This window comes from Prionailurus bengalensis, chromosome C2, assembly GCF_016509475.1.
Source record: "Prionailurus bengalensis isolate Pbe53 chromosome C2, Fcat_Pben_1.1_paternal_pri, whole genome shotgun sequence".
Lineage (NCBI taxonomy): Eukaryota > Metazoa > Chordata > Mammalia > Carnivora > Felidae > Prionailurus > Prionailurus bengalensis.
In genome coordinates, this window is record NC_057350.1 from 13,894,097 (window position 1) to 13,910,756 (window position 16,660).

General features: G+C 44.8%; 1 protein-coding gene across 9 annotated transcripts in view; it reads left to right on the forward strand.

Annotated features, from left to right (window-relative positions):
- The window catches only part of TIAM1 (TIAM Rac1 associated GEF 1), a 395,179-nt gene that overhangs the window by 360,848 nt on the left and 17,671 nt on the right, over positions 1-16,660 (forward strand). For all 9 annotated transcript variants that reach the window (XM_043593759.1, XM_043593754.1, XM_043593753.1 and 6 more), the window contains 6 exons: positions 708-887; positions 1,856-1,924; positions 2,245-2,370; positions 7,504-7,612; positions 11,972-12,151; positions 12,251-12,369. In XM_043593759.1, coding sequence (XP_043449694.1) covers positions 708-887; positions 1,856-1,924; positions 2,245-2,370; positions 7,504-7,612; positions 11,972-12,151; positions 12,251-12,369 — 783 coding nt within the window. The remainder of the gene's footprint in view (positions 1-707; positions 888-1,855; positions 1,925-2,244; positions 2,371-7,503; positions 7,613-11,971; positions 12,152-12,250; positions 12,370-16,660) is intronic.

Consider the following 16,660-nt stretch of genomic DNA (forward strand, 5'->3'; position numbering starts at 1 on the left):
CAACAGCCTTTATTCCCACAGAGGAGGTATCTTTCTGTTCGGAGAAGCTATAGAGACAGAAATTTTTTTTTTTTCTTAAAATATATGAGTGTCTGTCATTATCTAGAAGGTTGCCTTAGGGCCAATCTTTAACAGAGCCAGAAAGAATCTTAGCTTATAAAATCATCTTCTGACGTTGCAAAGTATAGTTTACTTACCTGGGGGCGTGCTAATTAATTAGCCTTGTGTTTTGAGTGGAATGCGTTTCATTTTTCTGTTCCTCTGTCCCCTTATTTGTATGCTTCTTGCAGAGTAGCTATGAACACAGGCTTTGATCCACACTGCCTGGCTCAAATCCCAGCTCTGCCACTTTGGAGCTGTGCAATCTCAGATGAGCTCCTTAACCTCTCTGGGCCTCCTTTGTCTCAGCTGTTTTGTAGGAATGCTAATAGCCCTTACCCTGCGGGAGGGTTAACTACATCAGACAAGTGCCTGGCATGTGGTGAGCACTCGGAATGTGTTAGCAATTATTGTTATGGTTGTTTTGAGCATCCGAGCTCTCATATGTGCAGAGCGGTGGGGGGCGGGGGTGGGGGTGGGGAGGGAGAGATGTAATTCATGTGTGGCAGTTCATTAACCAGGAAGGACATCTTGAGGCGGAACAGGTGTCAGGTCTCTCTAGCGAGGGGTAACTTCATCTGCCTTGCCTTTTAAACCGTGCTCCGCAGAGCACGGAACAGGTGGCCGCATTTTGCCGCAGTCTGCATGAGATGAACCTCTCTGACCCGAGCCCATCGCCTCAGGACTCCACCGGGCCTCAGCTGGCCACCATGAGGCAGCTCACCGACGCTGACAAGCTGCGCAAGGTCATCTGTGAGCTCCTGGAGACAGAGCGCACCTATGTGAAAGTATGTCCCCTTGTCCCGCCCTGCCTTCCAGCGGGGCCTGCCTTCCCTCACTTCCAAGGAGGGGCTCTGTGGGTTCATACCCCTGCTTGACTAATCACAAAGCCCGGTGGTGGTAATGAGACATATCTTGGTCCCCCTTGGAATCTGGCCTTTCTTCTGAACGTTCATTTCTCCTGCGTCTTAAGGAAGCTCATCAATTCTTAGAGCAATTCTTTGAGATTTGTAAGTGATCGACTGAGAAAGGAGATGATGGCGAATATTGAGTGAGCCTTCTGACCTTTCTGAATCTGTCGTTGGGCTAAGACTAAAATTGAATTGAGTTTTGAAAAATGTAAAGGTGTCATTTTCAGGATCTAATTTGAGTCTAGGCAGAAGGGCATCTGTTTTGTTTTTATTCTCACTTGTGTTCAGACATTTAGTTATATTCCTGTAGCTATGTAATTTATTCCTTCATCATTCATAATGTTTATCGAATATGTATAACTATAATAGGTGCATTTTACACACACTGCAAAACGTACATTGTAATACATTCCTATGACTGTAATAGTTATATATTCCTATAACTATATAATTTAGTTAGATGTCACAACACTGTGATCTGTTTTTAATTACCTATTTTAGTCTTTAACTCCGGGGTCAGCAAATTACGGCCCTCAGGCCAAATCCAGCCCTCTGCCTGTTTTGACACATAAAGTTTTATCGGAACGTGGCCACACACACATTCACTTATGTGTTTGTGCTGCTGTCACAGGAAGCGGCTTTCCTGTTACAGCGGCACAGTTGTGACAGAGGCCACATGGCCTGCAGTCTAACATATTGCAGGAAATTTGGGCTCACTCTTGCTTTAAGGGAATTTAATGACCTAAAGAGTGTAATGTTAGCGTTTGGGACATAATCTGTTTTTTCTTCTTTAGATGCTTTACAGACTTTTAGATGTGCTAATGAAGTATCCTTTCAACCCTTAGGACTTAAACTGTCTCATGGAGAGATACCTAAAACCTCTTCAAAAAGAAACTTTCCTCACCCAAGATGAGGTATGATGGAAAAACGACCTAACTTTGTGAGGGTCACATTGCAGTTGAACCTGGTGAAGGAGCGAGGCACACAGGCAACACTGAAAGCAATTTGAATTTGCTTAATTGTAATAAATAGCTCAAATGATTGCCTGTTAAGCTCTTGGCCTGCACTCCAAGGGTGAGGAGCTGCCCCCCCCTCACCTTTCCCCCCTTCCCCATGGTGGGCTCATTATCTTAATTGATAAGTATTGCTAGAAGAGCTTTGAAATCGGAAGCAAATAAAGTTTCTGACCACTAATGTAATGTAGAGTGGATTAAATTCTTTTTCCATTTTCCAGCTGGACGTGCTCTTCGGAAACCTCACCGAAATGGTAGAGTTTCAGGTAGAATTTCTGAAAACCCTGGAGGATGGAGTAAGACTGGTCCCTGATTTGGAAAAGCTCGAGAAAGTCGATCAATTTAAGGTAAGTCTCATCTTCAAAGGCATGAGGCTGCCTCCTAATGTCATGGGTGGGCTATTCTGTAGGTCAGGTTGACTCTCCTGATAGCAGGGGGCCTGTGCTCTTTCTGGTCAGTTCTCGTGCTCATGGTGTTGAGTCTTCATTGGACCTCCAGTGGCGTCCATTCAGGAAGGGAGTCTAAGAGGGGACCTTTGTCTGGCTAAGGGGACACTAGTGCCATCAACACGTATCAAACCTGGTAGGTCTACCAGCTTCTGCTGTGGAAGATAGACCAACCTTGACCTTTTGTTCTGTTTATGTGGGGCCCTTTAATACTTGTTATTAGCAAATTAGACCAGCACCCTTGGTTTCCCAATAAACAAATTAATTTATCCTGTTCTGGAAAACTTTGCTTAATGGAAATGCTTATCATTATCCAGGAGGAACACAATCTTCCATCTTACAGCGTTCTTATAGCCTTAATGAGGATTTATGACGAGTACCGTAGTGAGGATACTTACAGCTTGTGTCCTCCTCCTTGGCCGGATTTCCTTTATTGCAGATAATTTCCTATGCTACACCTGCAAATGACAGAGCTCACTGCTTCATGCACAGTGTTGTTGGCTTACATGTCACCGTCATACGCTTTTAAAAAACAGATTTTAAAATTCAAGTATAATTGACATAGAATATGCTGTATATATTCAAATTGCACAGTTTGATGAATCTTGCCATATGTACATACCCATAACGATCAGCCCCGAATGTGTTTTTCCTGCTCTTTGGTGATTCCTGTCTCCCGCCCCTCACTGCCCGTCAGCCCCAGGCCACCGAGTGCACTTTGTGATACCATAGATTAGTTAGATTAACTTGCATTGTGCAGTTTTATATAAATGGAATCATGCAGCGTGTGCTCTTTTTACGTGGCGTCCTGTCCTTAGTTTAATCACGTTTCATCCTTGTGGCTGCGTATCTCGATCTGCCAAAAGTCCAACCTTGCCATCGCTCAGTTAACCCACACGGGTTAACAGGTATAGCAATCTCTGTTATCTTATCACCTTTTCTGGACACTTGGGTGGTTTCCAAGTTTGGGGCAGTTGCAAGTAAAGCTGCTGTGAACATTTGTGTACAAGTGTTAGTGTGGATATCTGCTTTCCTTTCTTCTGGCTAAATACCCAGGAGTAGAGTGGCTGGATCACGTGGTTGAGCCAATGTACCTTGTCACCGGCGGTTCCCCCTTACCCTCACGAGGAGGTCATGGTCTCTGTTTATAATTGTAGCCATCCTAACACATGTGTAGTGGCATCTGGCTGTGACTTTCATTTTAATTTCCCTTATGACACGACGGTGCACGTGTTCTGATGTGCTCATTTGCCTGTAACATATCCTCTTTGGTGACGGACTTATTCATACCATTCGCCCATTGATTTTTTTGGTTTTCTTACTATTGGGTCTTGAGTGGAAGTCCTTTACCAGAACCGGGATTTGTAAATGTTTTCTTGTCATACAGTGTCTTTCAAAGATCAGGAATTTTAAATTTTGATGAAGCCCAATTTTTCAAATCTTTTCTTTCTTGGGTCACACTTTTGGTGTCCTGGCTGTGGAATTTTGGCCTAAACCAGGGTCATAAACATTTTCTTCTGTTTTCTCCCAGAAGCTTTGTAATTGGGGCATGTACCTTATGGTCTCGGATCTGTTTTGAATTAAATTTGTTAAGGTGCAACGTAGGAATCAAAGTCATCTTTTTTGCCTGTGAATGTGATTTTTCTGGTACTATGTGCTGAAATGACCATCCTTCTATTCTCTTTGCTTTGTTAATTTGGCCATTGTGTTGGACTTAGGTTCAGCTGTCTATGTGGGGCCCCCATATGCTTCGACCTCTCGTAGAGCTTGCCAAGATATGGCTGAGTGATGTTAGTATACACATTTAGGGACTTGGCTGCCCTTTCTCCCTCGTGTTTTTTTGGGTCAGTGATCCTTTGCAATGGGAGCTATTCAGTATACATACACATGTTCATACACTTAGCATATGAATATAGTCTTTTCTTTTTAAGTTTATTTATTCTGAGAGAGACAGACACAGTGTGAGCCAGGGAGGGGCAGAGAGAGATGGAGAGAGAGAATTCCAACCAGGCTCTGCACTGAGAGAGCGGCACTCGAACCCATGAAGCTGCGAGATCACGACCCACGCCAAAGCCAAGAGTCAGACAGTCAGCCGACTGAGCCACCCAGGTGCCCCCAAATGTGTTTTTATATATATAGTTATCTGTTTTTATTTGGATATGTCTTGAGACTGGTTGCAAGAAGTCTGGAAGAATTCCTGGATCTTTCTCACCCAGATTTCCCAAATGTGAACATTTGACCACGTTTGCTTTATTATTTCTCTCCCTTCCTATCTCTGATATGTATATGTGTATATATCTGTGTGTCTGTGGAATATAATTTTTTTTTCCTCGAACCATTGAAGAGTTTAGTTGCAGGCAGGATACCTCTTTAATCCTAATTACCGCATAAGGTTCATTTGTGTGTGTGTTCAAATGCTGCTTGGATGATTTAATTTTCTCCTCTCTTCATCCTCAGGGTGGTTCTGCTGTCCATTCAAAATACAGTTTGGTTCCTTTGTGTGTGTTTGTAAGGATAACATGTATTTTCTAAATTAGTGCATTAATTAAGACAGTTCAAAGTCATGACAAGGGTCAGTAATTTGTTAATCAAAAAAGTTGTTTGATGAGGATCTAAAAAAACAAACGGTTACAGACATTCTTTAAAACACTTGGTTTAAAAAAAATTTTTTAACATTTATTTTTGAGAGAGAGACACACACAGAGTGCGAGTGGGGGAGGGGCAGAGAGCAAGAGGGAGACACAATCTGAAACAGACTCCAGGCTCTGAGCTGTCAGCACAGAGCCTGACACGGGGCTCCAACTCATGAACCATGAGATCATGACCTGAGCTGAAGGGGGACACTTAACTGACTGAGCCACCCAGGTGCCCCTAAAACACTTGGTTTTAATCTAAAGCATACAACACTCATTGAATTCACTTACCAGTCTCTTGCTGGGATGCCGGTTCTTTGAGTGTAGGTTCAGTGAATCAATTGAGGAGAGGTAGGTGAACAGAACTGTAGTATGAACATGGCTGCATTATGAGCAGGGTTCTTCTAGGAGGGATTGCTGCATGGATTCTTTGAGTAAGCTGTCTCTGAACGGTTACAGTTCTAAATTCCACTCGAGCGGGACTCTTCCCTGACTGTGGCTTTACTGGTTTATTGCATAACCTGAAGGTCTCCATTCTGCCAGGAAGGCAAGACAATTGATGCATATTGAATATTCATGGCCCAAGAGCTCCTCTCCAGCACCTCTCAGTTGGCTTCTGGATTGTCTTGCCTTTGCTCCCACACCTATCCCTGTCGGTTTTACCCTTGGTGCTCTGTCTAAATTCTGATTGTACATTTGGCCAGAAACATAAAAGCTTGTTCCAATATTCAGACTGCATAAAACTCTAGTTCTAAGGCAGTATTAGAAAGAAATATAACGGGGCGCCTGGGTGGCTCAGTCGGTTGAGCGTCCGACTTCGACTCAGGTCATGATCTCACAGTCTGTGGGTTTGAGCCCCGCATCAGGCTCTGTGCTGACAGCTCAGAGCCTGGAGCCTGTTTCAGATTCTGTGTCTCCCTCTTTCTCTGACCCTCCCCTGTTCATGCTCTGTCTCTGTCTCAAAAATAAATAAATGTTAAAAAAAATAAAAAAAGAAAGAAAGAAAGAAATATAACTAGTTCTGAGGTCAAACAAGTCTTGATAAAATGTGCCCTTGGAAATTTGCTACGTCCAACATCCAGTGAGTGGCTCTATGATGTCCTACGGAAGGGCAACTTGGGGTAAATATAGTCTTTGTGTATAAACCCCTCATACTTGGGCACACTTTGTGCCCTGAGATCATTTTTTTAAGGCCAGAAGAATAAATGAATGCCTTAATGTTTTATCTGTGGGTGACTGTATGGTAAATGCTAAGTACGTAATAAGTTAGACCTAACTAATGGCTTGTTAACGTGAGGGGTTACGTTTAGAACTTTCTCTTTCACATCTTTTCTTGTTTAGTTACTGAGTGTATCTCCAAGGATAACTGTCCCTGCTGGACCCCTCTCAGCCAGTGTGGTGAGGTTGGGAGGGGTGGGGCTTGAAAAGGAAAGGAGGAAAAGTAGAAAGCGTGGGAAACAAGTGTAGGTCTCCAATTACCTATTCTGGGTGGTTGAAAAGAAACTTTTTGTTCTTAGTAGACCATCTATCAGAATTCTGTGCATTGCTCATTAGGTAAATTGCACATTGAAATCCAAAACTTTTTTTTTTCTTGGAACCTCACTTTTATTTATTTTTTTTTAATTAAAAAATATTTATTTTTTTAGAGAGAGCATGAGTGGGGGGTGCACAGAGAGAGAGGGAGACACAGAATCCAAAGCAGGCACTGAGCTGTCCACACAGAGCCCAGTTCAGGGCTTGATCTCATGAACTGTGAGATCATGACCTGAGCCGAAGTTGGGCGCCCGACCGACTGAGCCACCCAGGCGCCCTGCAAACTAAATTCTAATAGGGAAGTTCACCCATTTTTGAGCCTTTTGAGGCAGAGGGTGTGGGCTGGGAGAGGATATCTAATTCCCGTAGCCAAGCATGTTTCTTACATTCTTATCTGCTCCCTGCTAGACAAGGGAGTAATATTGGAGAGGGTGGAATTAGTGACCAGGGAAATGTGTCTTCTATTTTTGGGGTGTATGCATTTCTTGCCTCTATTTGGTTTGTTGCTTCCCTCTCCCAGGATGAGCTAATGAGAGATTTCAGGAGATTTCTGCCTTTTCCAAAATGCCATCTATATTTTCTCATTAACATTCAGACATCCCAGGTAGGTCATTTAAAGGCCCAGGACTGGAGAAGCAGTGACATCTCCACTGTAATTAGCAAGAAGGCCAACTCCACAAACATGTAAGCCCTCAACCTTTCCAATAGGCAGTTTCAGGCCGTCGGGAAGCAAAGAAAGGCTGTGACAGGTGTGAATGGTGCTGATGTGTGGGGAGGGTCAGGCAGATGTGGGCTCCCTCTGTGTCCCGCTGATATTTCTAGACAAGGACGAACATGAACTAACTGCGATTTTTCTCGTTGAATCCAGAAAGTGCTGTTCTCCCTGGGGGGATCCTTTCTGTATTACGCTGACCGCTTCAAGCTCTACAGTGCCTTCTGCGCCAGCCACACGAAGGTCCCCAAGGTCCTGGTGAAAGGTAGGCCGGTGAGGACTGGGCGGCAGGTGGGCATGTCTGTTGTAGATTTCCATTTGTGTGGCTGACTGTGGTTGGGGGTTTGGGACAGAAATCCACGAGTCATTGATGTGCCAGATAGATGTTACACAAATAAAGGTACTAAGAAGTGAAATGCATTGCTGTCTTTTTTTTTTTTTTTAAAGTTTGTTTTTATTTTGAGAGAAAGATAGGGAGCAACCAGGGGCGGGGCAGAGAGAGAGGGAGACAAAATCCCAAGCAGGCTCTGCTGTCAGCACAGGGCCCCACGCAGGGCTCGAACTCACAAACCGTGAGATCATGACCTGAGCCAAAATCAAGGGTCGGGTGCTTAACTGACTGAGCCACCCAGGTGCCTCTGTCTTTTTTTTTTTTTTTTTTTTTAAGTAAAGTCTGTGCCCAACATGGGGCTCTAACTCACAACCTGCGAGATGCCGAGCCACACACTCTACTGACTGGGCCAGCCAGGTGCCCCTACTATCTTGGACTAACGGTCTTACCAGTCTTCTCATAACAAAAGGTTTGACTCATCTATTTGGGGCCAAAATTGAGGGGTCATCTTGCAATTATGCAGAAACAGAGGAGCTTTAGAAATCCTTGCTTTACTCCTAATGTTCATTCATTTCCTTATAACCTCACACACTTACTGGACCTTTTGGTGGAATGCCTCTTTCCCTCACCTATGTTTTTCTCCCTAGGTGTGTGATAATAGCCACCACCAGCACTGCTAAAGCTGAGAGTCTCCAGAAAGCTGTTTTGCTTCCCTAGTTCAGCATGTGATGTTAGTGATAGGTGATTTAAAAAAAAACAAAAAAAAAAGGCATTTCCCTGGGAAACAGTATAATCGGTAGAAAGTCCGATTGCAAAGGATCTCTGGAAATCAGCCTGCTCGTTCTTAACACTTCCCTGTGGCTGTCATGTGCACAGCTGCGGATCCAGTCTCTGAATACGTAAATAATTTATCCATGTTATGCTTTCCTGCCAGAGAGAATGAGCTTGACTTAATTTAAAACCTATTATAGGAAATATTAGTACAGTGCAGGTCTCCGGTTGACAGAAGAGCATGCCCCAGATAATGACATACTTACTGGTAGAGCTAGTTGATTGCCACGGCACCTATCCCAACATGAAATTCAAAGGACATTTTCAACATGAAATTTAAAGGAAGCCTGGGTGGCTCAGTCCGTTAAGCGTCCGACTTCAGCTCAGGTCATGATCTCAGAGCTTGTGAGTTTGAGCCCCGCATCGGGCTGTGTGCTGACCGCTCAGAGCCTGGAGCCTGCTTCCGATTCTGTGTCTCCCTCCCTCTCTGCTACTCTCCCGCTCACACTCTGTCTCTCTCTCTCTCTCAAAAATAAATAAACATTCAAGAAAACTTTTTTAGAGGGAGCCTGGGAATTTCCTTGTCACGTTGTCTGGCCCAACTTTTCGCATATGCTGCTTTCACATGTCCTGTATTGGGCATAGAGTTCTGCATACAGGCTTCTTTTTCAACTTTAACTGACTGCTGATTGTTAGGAGATCATTAACATAACAATTTTAGAGAACTTTGTTCTCCTGTAAAATTATATACACATTACAGGCTTTAGAGCAATTTGTGTTACTTTTAATCACTCAATTAGATTAAATTGGGCCCCTGGAGATTTTTTCTTAATCCAATAACATTGTTTTTTGCACCTGAAAAATATTATTGTCTTTCAAAATGATCCCTGGTGGGGCGCCTGGGTGGCGCAGTCGGTTAAGCGTCCGACTTCAGCCAGGTCACGATCTCGCGGCCCGTGAGTTCGAGCCCCGCGTCAGGCTCTGGGCTGATGGCTCAGAGCCTGGAGCCTGTCTCCGATTCTGTGTCTCCCTCTCTCTCTGCCCCTCCCCTGTTCATGCTCTGTCTCTCTCTGTCCCAAAAATAAATAAATGTTAAAAAAAAAAACAAAAAAACAAAAAAACAAAATGATCCCTGGAAACATTAGGTATGACCTACATTTTTCTAATGGCCAAAGTTGCCTAGAGGGGAGGGTGAAGAGAACTCTTGGAGAACAAAAGTCTGTGACTCTTTTCTTTTGTTTTAATGTTTATTTTTGAGAGGAAGGGAGCGCAAGTGGGGGAGGGGCAGAGAGAGAGGATCCAAAGTAGGTTCTGTGCTGAGAGGCAAGAGCCTTACGCGGGGCTTGACCCTATGAACTGTGTGATCATGACCTGAGCCAAAGTCAGATGCTTAACCGACTGAGCCACCCAGGTGTCCCAAAAGTCTCACTCTTAATAGGCTCACGGCTAGGTTGGATGAAAGTGAGACTCCCTTAACTCACCAAGAGCTGAGTTTTGCTCTGACATGAAATATGGTTGATGGATTAAATGCCAGTGGCCATTGTTTTGGGCTTTCGGATTTTGAGGGGATTCCTACGCCCCTTCTAGATGTGGGCAGTAGACACTTGGGATGTCACACAGTAGCCACAGCCTCCTGGGCATTGGAGGGGCTGGGCCTTGCTTTCCTGACACACAGGCCACTCCTTCCCAGTGTCCTCTCTTTTCCCAGATTTGCTCTTTGGCAGGAGGAGAAACGGTGGCCCCAAACCCCATGCAGTCTAATTCCTCTTCACAGGGCTTAAAAGGGATGAAAAGATTGTGGTCTTTATGAGGCCACCTTCACATGGTTGCTGTTTTTCTTTGAATAAAGATAGAATAATCAGTTTACAATCCATGATGCCCTTTTACAACATCTTCTGGTCTCAGCTTGCGCTGCTAATCCCTGGAGACGGAGATACATTTTTATCAGAAGCTTTTGAAAAAGGGTATGCCCACTGTTACGTCCCTTTGACATATTGTACCTTTTTCCCCCTGTTTTGTGCCCTCATTCCCTTCTCCCTCCCTGCAGTTTCTCTGCACCTAGATGGCATTAATTAGCCTTGTCTTCCTAATTAGGCTTGTCTCCCCAACTACCCACTGGTGGGTACCTTGTTGCTCGTCTAGGTTCCCTCACCTCCCCAGGGCTGCTTTTCAGCCCTGCTGGGACACAGATAGAAACCAGGCTGACGAAGAAAGTGCTGCCTGGGTTCTTTGAGGTCAGATGCGTGTTTCCCTCTGAATGGACTGTGCGGTCCTGGGCTCTGGGAGGGAGGCGCTGCCCTCTAGATGCTAATAGCTGGTAGCAGCGTATTAACATAGAACGGATCTTCAAAGGCATTGGCTGTGGGAGACCCAGCCCTGCCCCACTTCCCAGAGCTACAGAGCACCACTGCTTCTCATTTTTTCGTTTTTTTCATATCTTTTCTCAAAAAAAAAAAAAAAAGGATTCTAACTGGCAATGAAATGCTTTAAAGATTAAGAAGACCAGGGTAAGGAGTGTTTCAACATGTAGGCTTTCTGAGTATTCAGATACGGCGAAGCGAACAGACCAGAGAGACCGTTGCCTTTGTAAAGGTAGTTTGTTACCCACAGTTCCCCAAAGAAGGGGGCGAGACATGCCACACAGGGCCACACTGGGAAGCACCAGGGCCAGTCAGGAAGCAGGAGCCAGGCGGGAACGTGGACAACTTTATTGTGGTTGTTGCACGAAGGACAGAGCGAGGCAGGGTAAGCAGGCTTAGGGTGGGGGGGTTTCAGTGGGTTCTGAGGTAGAGGGGCGGCCCTGATTTGTCTGGTACCTGGCCCCGAGGGGATTAGGGCAGGGGAATAGCGGCCCAGAGTGTCAGGGCCCACTAGAAGAGATGGGGGTAGGGGACTCCACATTGGTTGGTTTGCATACGAAAGGTGTGCTCCCCGGTGGGTGAGTCCTTTGCTGCATGTAGGAATGGCTAGCCCCGGGAGGGGCAGTTCCGGGGTCTGTAAGGCCCCCAGATGTCAAAATATCAGAATAAAAAGACATTCTTGGGGCGTCTGGGTGGCTCAGTCAGTTAAGCATCTGACTCTTGGTTCCGTCCAGCTCAGGTCATGATCTCACAGTTTGTGAGTTCGAGGACTGCGTCGACGCTGCACTAGCAGCATGGATTCTCTCTCTCCCCTCTCTCTCTGTTCCTACCCTGCTCGTTCTCTGTCTCTCAAAATAAATAAACTCCAAAAAAAAAAAAAAAAAGACGTTCTTAGTACAAGGAGGATGAACAGCAGCCCCTGAAAGCCCAGGTGTAGGATTTACAAACCCTGTTACCCCTTTACTCAGACTCCATTATTGCCCCCAAACAAAGAAGCCTGACAGGCTCTTCCAGTTGTCTCCCTGGGGCCCCCGCCTTCCTTCCTCCTGCAACACACTCTCCACTCAGTCCTGTGGAAAGGCACCTTGGAAAAAGTGAGGGAAATGTGGGGAGGGGGTCATTTGGAGGTTCCATCCTGACAGCCTGCATTAATCTCTTCCAGCCAAGACGGACACGGCTTTCAAGGCGTTCTTAGATGCCCAGAACCCGAAACAGCAGCACTCGGCCACTCTCGAGTCTTACCTCATCAAGCCCATCCAGAGGATCCTCAAGTACCCGCTGCTGCTGAAGGAGCTCTTTGCCCTGACGGATGCCGAGAGCGAGGAGCACTACCATCTGGACGGTGAGGCCCCGGCCCCGAGGTCTGCCCCCCGCCCCCCCTGCCCGTGTCTCCGTGACCGTCTCTGAACAGCCTTTGCCTTTCACGGCCATTTTCTTCCAGTGGCCATCAAGACTATGAACAAGGTTGCAAGTCATATCAACGAAATGCAGAAAATTCATGAAGAATTTGGGGCTGTGTTTGACCAGCTCATTGCTGAACAGACCGGTGAGAAAAAAGAGGTAAGGGGGCCGGCCTCTCAGAACACCTGGCAGTAAATCTGGGTTGGTTCCATTGTTTTCTGAAGGTGTTATTTGTAAGTGAAAGAGTTACGAAGCTATTGTTTTTGTCGGTGGAACTTTTACCCTTTATCCAAGGCTATAAGTGAATTTTCTTCCTCAGCTGAATTAGTTCTTAATATCGGAACCGTGTCTCTGAGTCTCATTCCTTCCCTCTCGGGACCTCTGGTTTTATTCTGTTAGGTGTGAGCCTGAACCCCCATGACCATGGCTTGGGCTGCTTCCGTAAGCACCGTAAAAGACCGAAGCTGCATCCCTCGAGATTAGAATAATGCTCAGCCTGTCGTAGGGGCTCAGTCAATATTTGCTAAATGAATGAAAATTTCAAATGACTCTAAATCTGTTTTTTTTTTAAGTCTACCTAAAAACCTACTTAGAAGAAAGAGTGACAGGGCCAGATACACTTGAGAAAAACTGAGAACAAATTATAAATAATGCCTGAGTCATTGACAAGAGCTTATGTGAATAAAAATTCTGATAATACTGAGATGAATCCGAGGGATAGGGTATGTAATAACGTTCATCACTGCCTCTGTGCAGTCGGCTGGAATATTCTCCTCGGGTTTGCTTTCTGCCTTTAAAAGAAAAGAAAGGAGAAACACTGGGAGGGAACCAGGAAGAAAATCACTCCTACTGGGATGACGAAGAGGGTAAAAGACAAGGGGGCGGGGAAACTTGGTTGTTTAGTCTAAGCAGAGAGAAAACAGCCTTATCCTCAAGGTACACAGGATTACTGTCCGGGTTCATTTTGATGTCTTCAGGGAAACAAAACAAGTTTTCAGACTGCTAAAGGCTGATTTTCAGACAGAGGTAAAATCATGGGCCCTCCTCTAGATGTAAAAGCAAAGACATATTAAGACATTTATGTTACTCAGATGATAGGAGGGAACCAGGCAGACGTCACCACGGTTTCTTGGAAAAGCTGGACTAGCACAGGTGTGGATAAGACATGAAGAAATAGTGTGATCGTTTGCAAATGGAGACACACTGGCTTCTCCACAGTGGGAGGAAGTCAAGTCAGCGCCCGACTGGACAACCATTGCCTACACCTTCAAGAGAGTTGCAGAGGAGCTCAAAGGCAGCATGGAGGGCTGGAGTCTGACGGCTCGGGAGGGTGTGTTAGAGGATCCACAGTGTTCCACTGAAACACCATTTATTTTTTTCTACGGTGTGACAAGCAGAGCATGAGAATGTTCTCAGTCTACCTGGCAGATGATGTAATCAATCAAGAGTTTAGAAAAGGTGGGCACGGCTACTCTGGACTGAGTTCTCATTTTCTTATAAAACCTTTGTAAGAAGAAAGCCGTGGGATGCTTGTGAGAGGGCAAAATACGGGAAAAGACAAGGAGAAAAATCTCTTCGATTTCAAAACAAAGCACTTACCACTCTTAATGTTTGGGTGTTTGCTTTGATTTAGAAAATTATACTTTGAAAATAATTTTATGCCTTGTTTATTTAATATTGAACAAAAAACTTCCATGTTCTTTTAAATTATTCAAAACAATCATTTAAATTATTGTGTAATATTTCATTGTGTGGGCGAACAATGGTTTACTTAATTTCCTGTCATTAGACAGATCTCTTGGTTTCATTGACTACTACAAATAATACTGGCAGCATTTTTAAAAGTATTTATTATTTATTTTTATTATATATATATATTTATTATTTATTATTGTTATTATTTTTAAGCAATCTCTATACCCAATGTGAAGCTCAAACTCACGAACGACCCCAAGATCAGGCTTCTGCAGCCAGGCACCCCAATACTGCAAACATTTTTTTATCACAACACTTCCTCCCCTGTGTTTTAGTTTATTTTAATTTTGACAGAAGTGAATTTTATTGGGCCTGGGAAATGAACATTTTCATTATATTGTTCATGATGCATCAAGCTAGCTTCTGGATTTTAATGACCTTGGGGGCAAAGACCTTGTTGTGCTAAAGACTAGAAAGTGATATGGATAGTGGATTGCAAAGCATTTAGGGAAAAAAAAAAAGATGAATGTGATTCAAAAGTCAAGGACCGTGAAAGGGAACATGGCTTTGGTGAAACTGCCCGTCCTCTACAATGAAATTCTGACAATCAAGTAAGAAATCTTTCTAGCGAGGAACAAAGAGACAAAGTGCGGTACAAAATAGCCTCCCGTGGGCTGAGATTTTGTGAAAAGAAATGTGCAAAAGATAAAGGGAGACATTTAACTGAGAACCAGTATTAAAGAGAAGGAAAATCCTATCTCAGTATTAGGACGTCCAAAGCCCAGAAAGATCAAGGCTTGGAAAAGATGCCAAAGAAAGCAACGGAAGATTGTGTTTTAACCCCATAAGAAGAATAAGAAAGAAGTAGGTGCCCAAAGTGGAGCAGAGGTTTAGTAGCCAACGATCCTTGATTAGGCAAGGAGAAGGCCTCAAGTTCCATGCAATCTCTCTTTGAGGATGGTCTTCAAACTGAAAAGGATGGAGTGGTCTCAATTTCACAAACACAAGACCTGAGGGAAATGTGTGTCCTGGGGAAATAGTGCACAGATCAGTTATCACACTCCTTGCCACATACATTGGAGCAATTATGGAAACTTTGAGAGGCAGCCAGTTAGAGGCACGTAGGTTATGTCCTGATTCCCACAGAGCGGATTCCTGATCATTGTAGTTCCTTTTTAATGGCAATATCCAGTAAAAACCTAGAATGGGTTTATGAACAGTTTGTCAACAGTTATGAATAGGAACATTTATCAGTATCTGTTGGGAAAGGTGGGTCACTATTGAAATGGTAACATTCCAGGGACACATTACCATATCTCATCTTGTCATCAGCCACTTTCCTCAGGTGGTCCCTGAAGGCAGATATGTGCACAAAGAACAAAGCTGTTCAAGAAAATACTGTATGATGAAGCTGGGAGGCCTTCAACCTCCCCATGTTAAACCCTACGGAGTTGAGCTGGACCACGTAGAGCATCCCTTTTGCTTTGGTAGGATGAAGAAAAGACCAAAGAGGGCATGTCCCCTTTGGGCCCAAAAGACGTGGCCGAGTAGAACAGGCCAGACTTCTAAGCAGAGCTTAGTCTTGAGGTTTGGGCAGAAAATTGAGAAGGTGACAAATAGAAGGCCAAGGGAGATACTGTTGGCCAGGATGGGCAGCGCTGACACCCTTATTCCATGGGCCATGTGGAAACTTGAAAACAGAGCATAACCACATGGACTGGGACTACATCAGTCCCTTTTCACTATGTGACAAATAACATCTCAGTGAATACCACCACACTCAGGTATGTGGGCCAGGGGAACTCTGGCCTCTCTTGGTGAGCTCTAGAACGTAAAGCCCAGGTACACTCTACTTGTCATCCTTTCGGGATCCGGGCTGAAGAAGCAGTGGCTGTCTTGGGCGTATCCTTTCCATGGAAGGTGGAAGCCCAGGAGGGCTGGTGGAAACTTACTATGGCAAGTCCGAGGCCCAAGGCACATGGCCACGTGCAGAGTCATCAGGGATTTGCCTGGTGTAGTGGGAGGTGCTAGAAAGTCACATGGCAGAGGGTGCCGATACAGAATTATGTTGGAGAAGGAAGTAGAGTTTGGAGAATGATCTGCCCCAGTGACCCTCAATCATGTTTAAAGACATATCCCCTAAGGCGGTGGCCCAGAATGGTACCTGGGAATTTGACTTCTGTGTATAAACACTCCTCTTTTGTGCGGATGCTTGGGGCATGGGTAGTAGAGACTATAGTTACCTTAGTTGAGACTGTCCTGGGAGGTGGTTGACTAGTTATTTCATATGTACAAACAAACTAAGATTGATTAATTTTTTTTATCCTTGGCTATACTACTTACTAATAATACAGGTCAGTAATTATTATTATTGATCCCCCAGTCACTATAGTGGTAATCACACCACTGAATTTTGGTTTGGTTTGTGTTTTTAATTTTTTTTTAACGTTTATTCGTTGTTTTGAGAGACAGAGCACAAGCGGGGGAGGGGCAGAGAGAGAGGGAGACACAGAATCCGAAGCAGGCTCCAGGCTCTGAGCTGTCAGCACAGAGCCTGACATGGGGCTCGAACTCACAGACCTCGAGATCATGACCTGAGCCGAAGTCTTAAGCCAGTGCTTAACCGACTGAGCCTCTCAGGTGCCCTGACACCACTGGATTTTGTACTGCTGGAGCCGCATCCCCAGCACCAGCATCTGGCTTGGTGACTCAGGATGAGCAACGCCAAATGGCACTGTGGTCAGCAGAGGGCTGC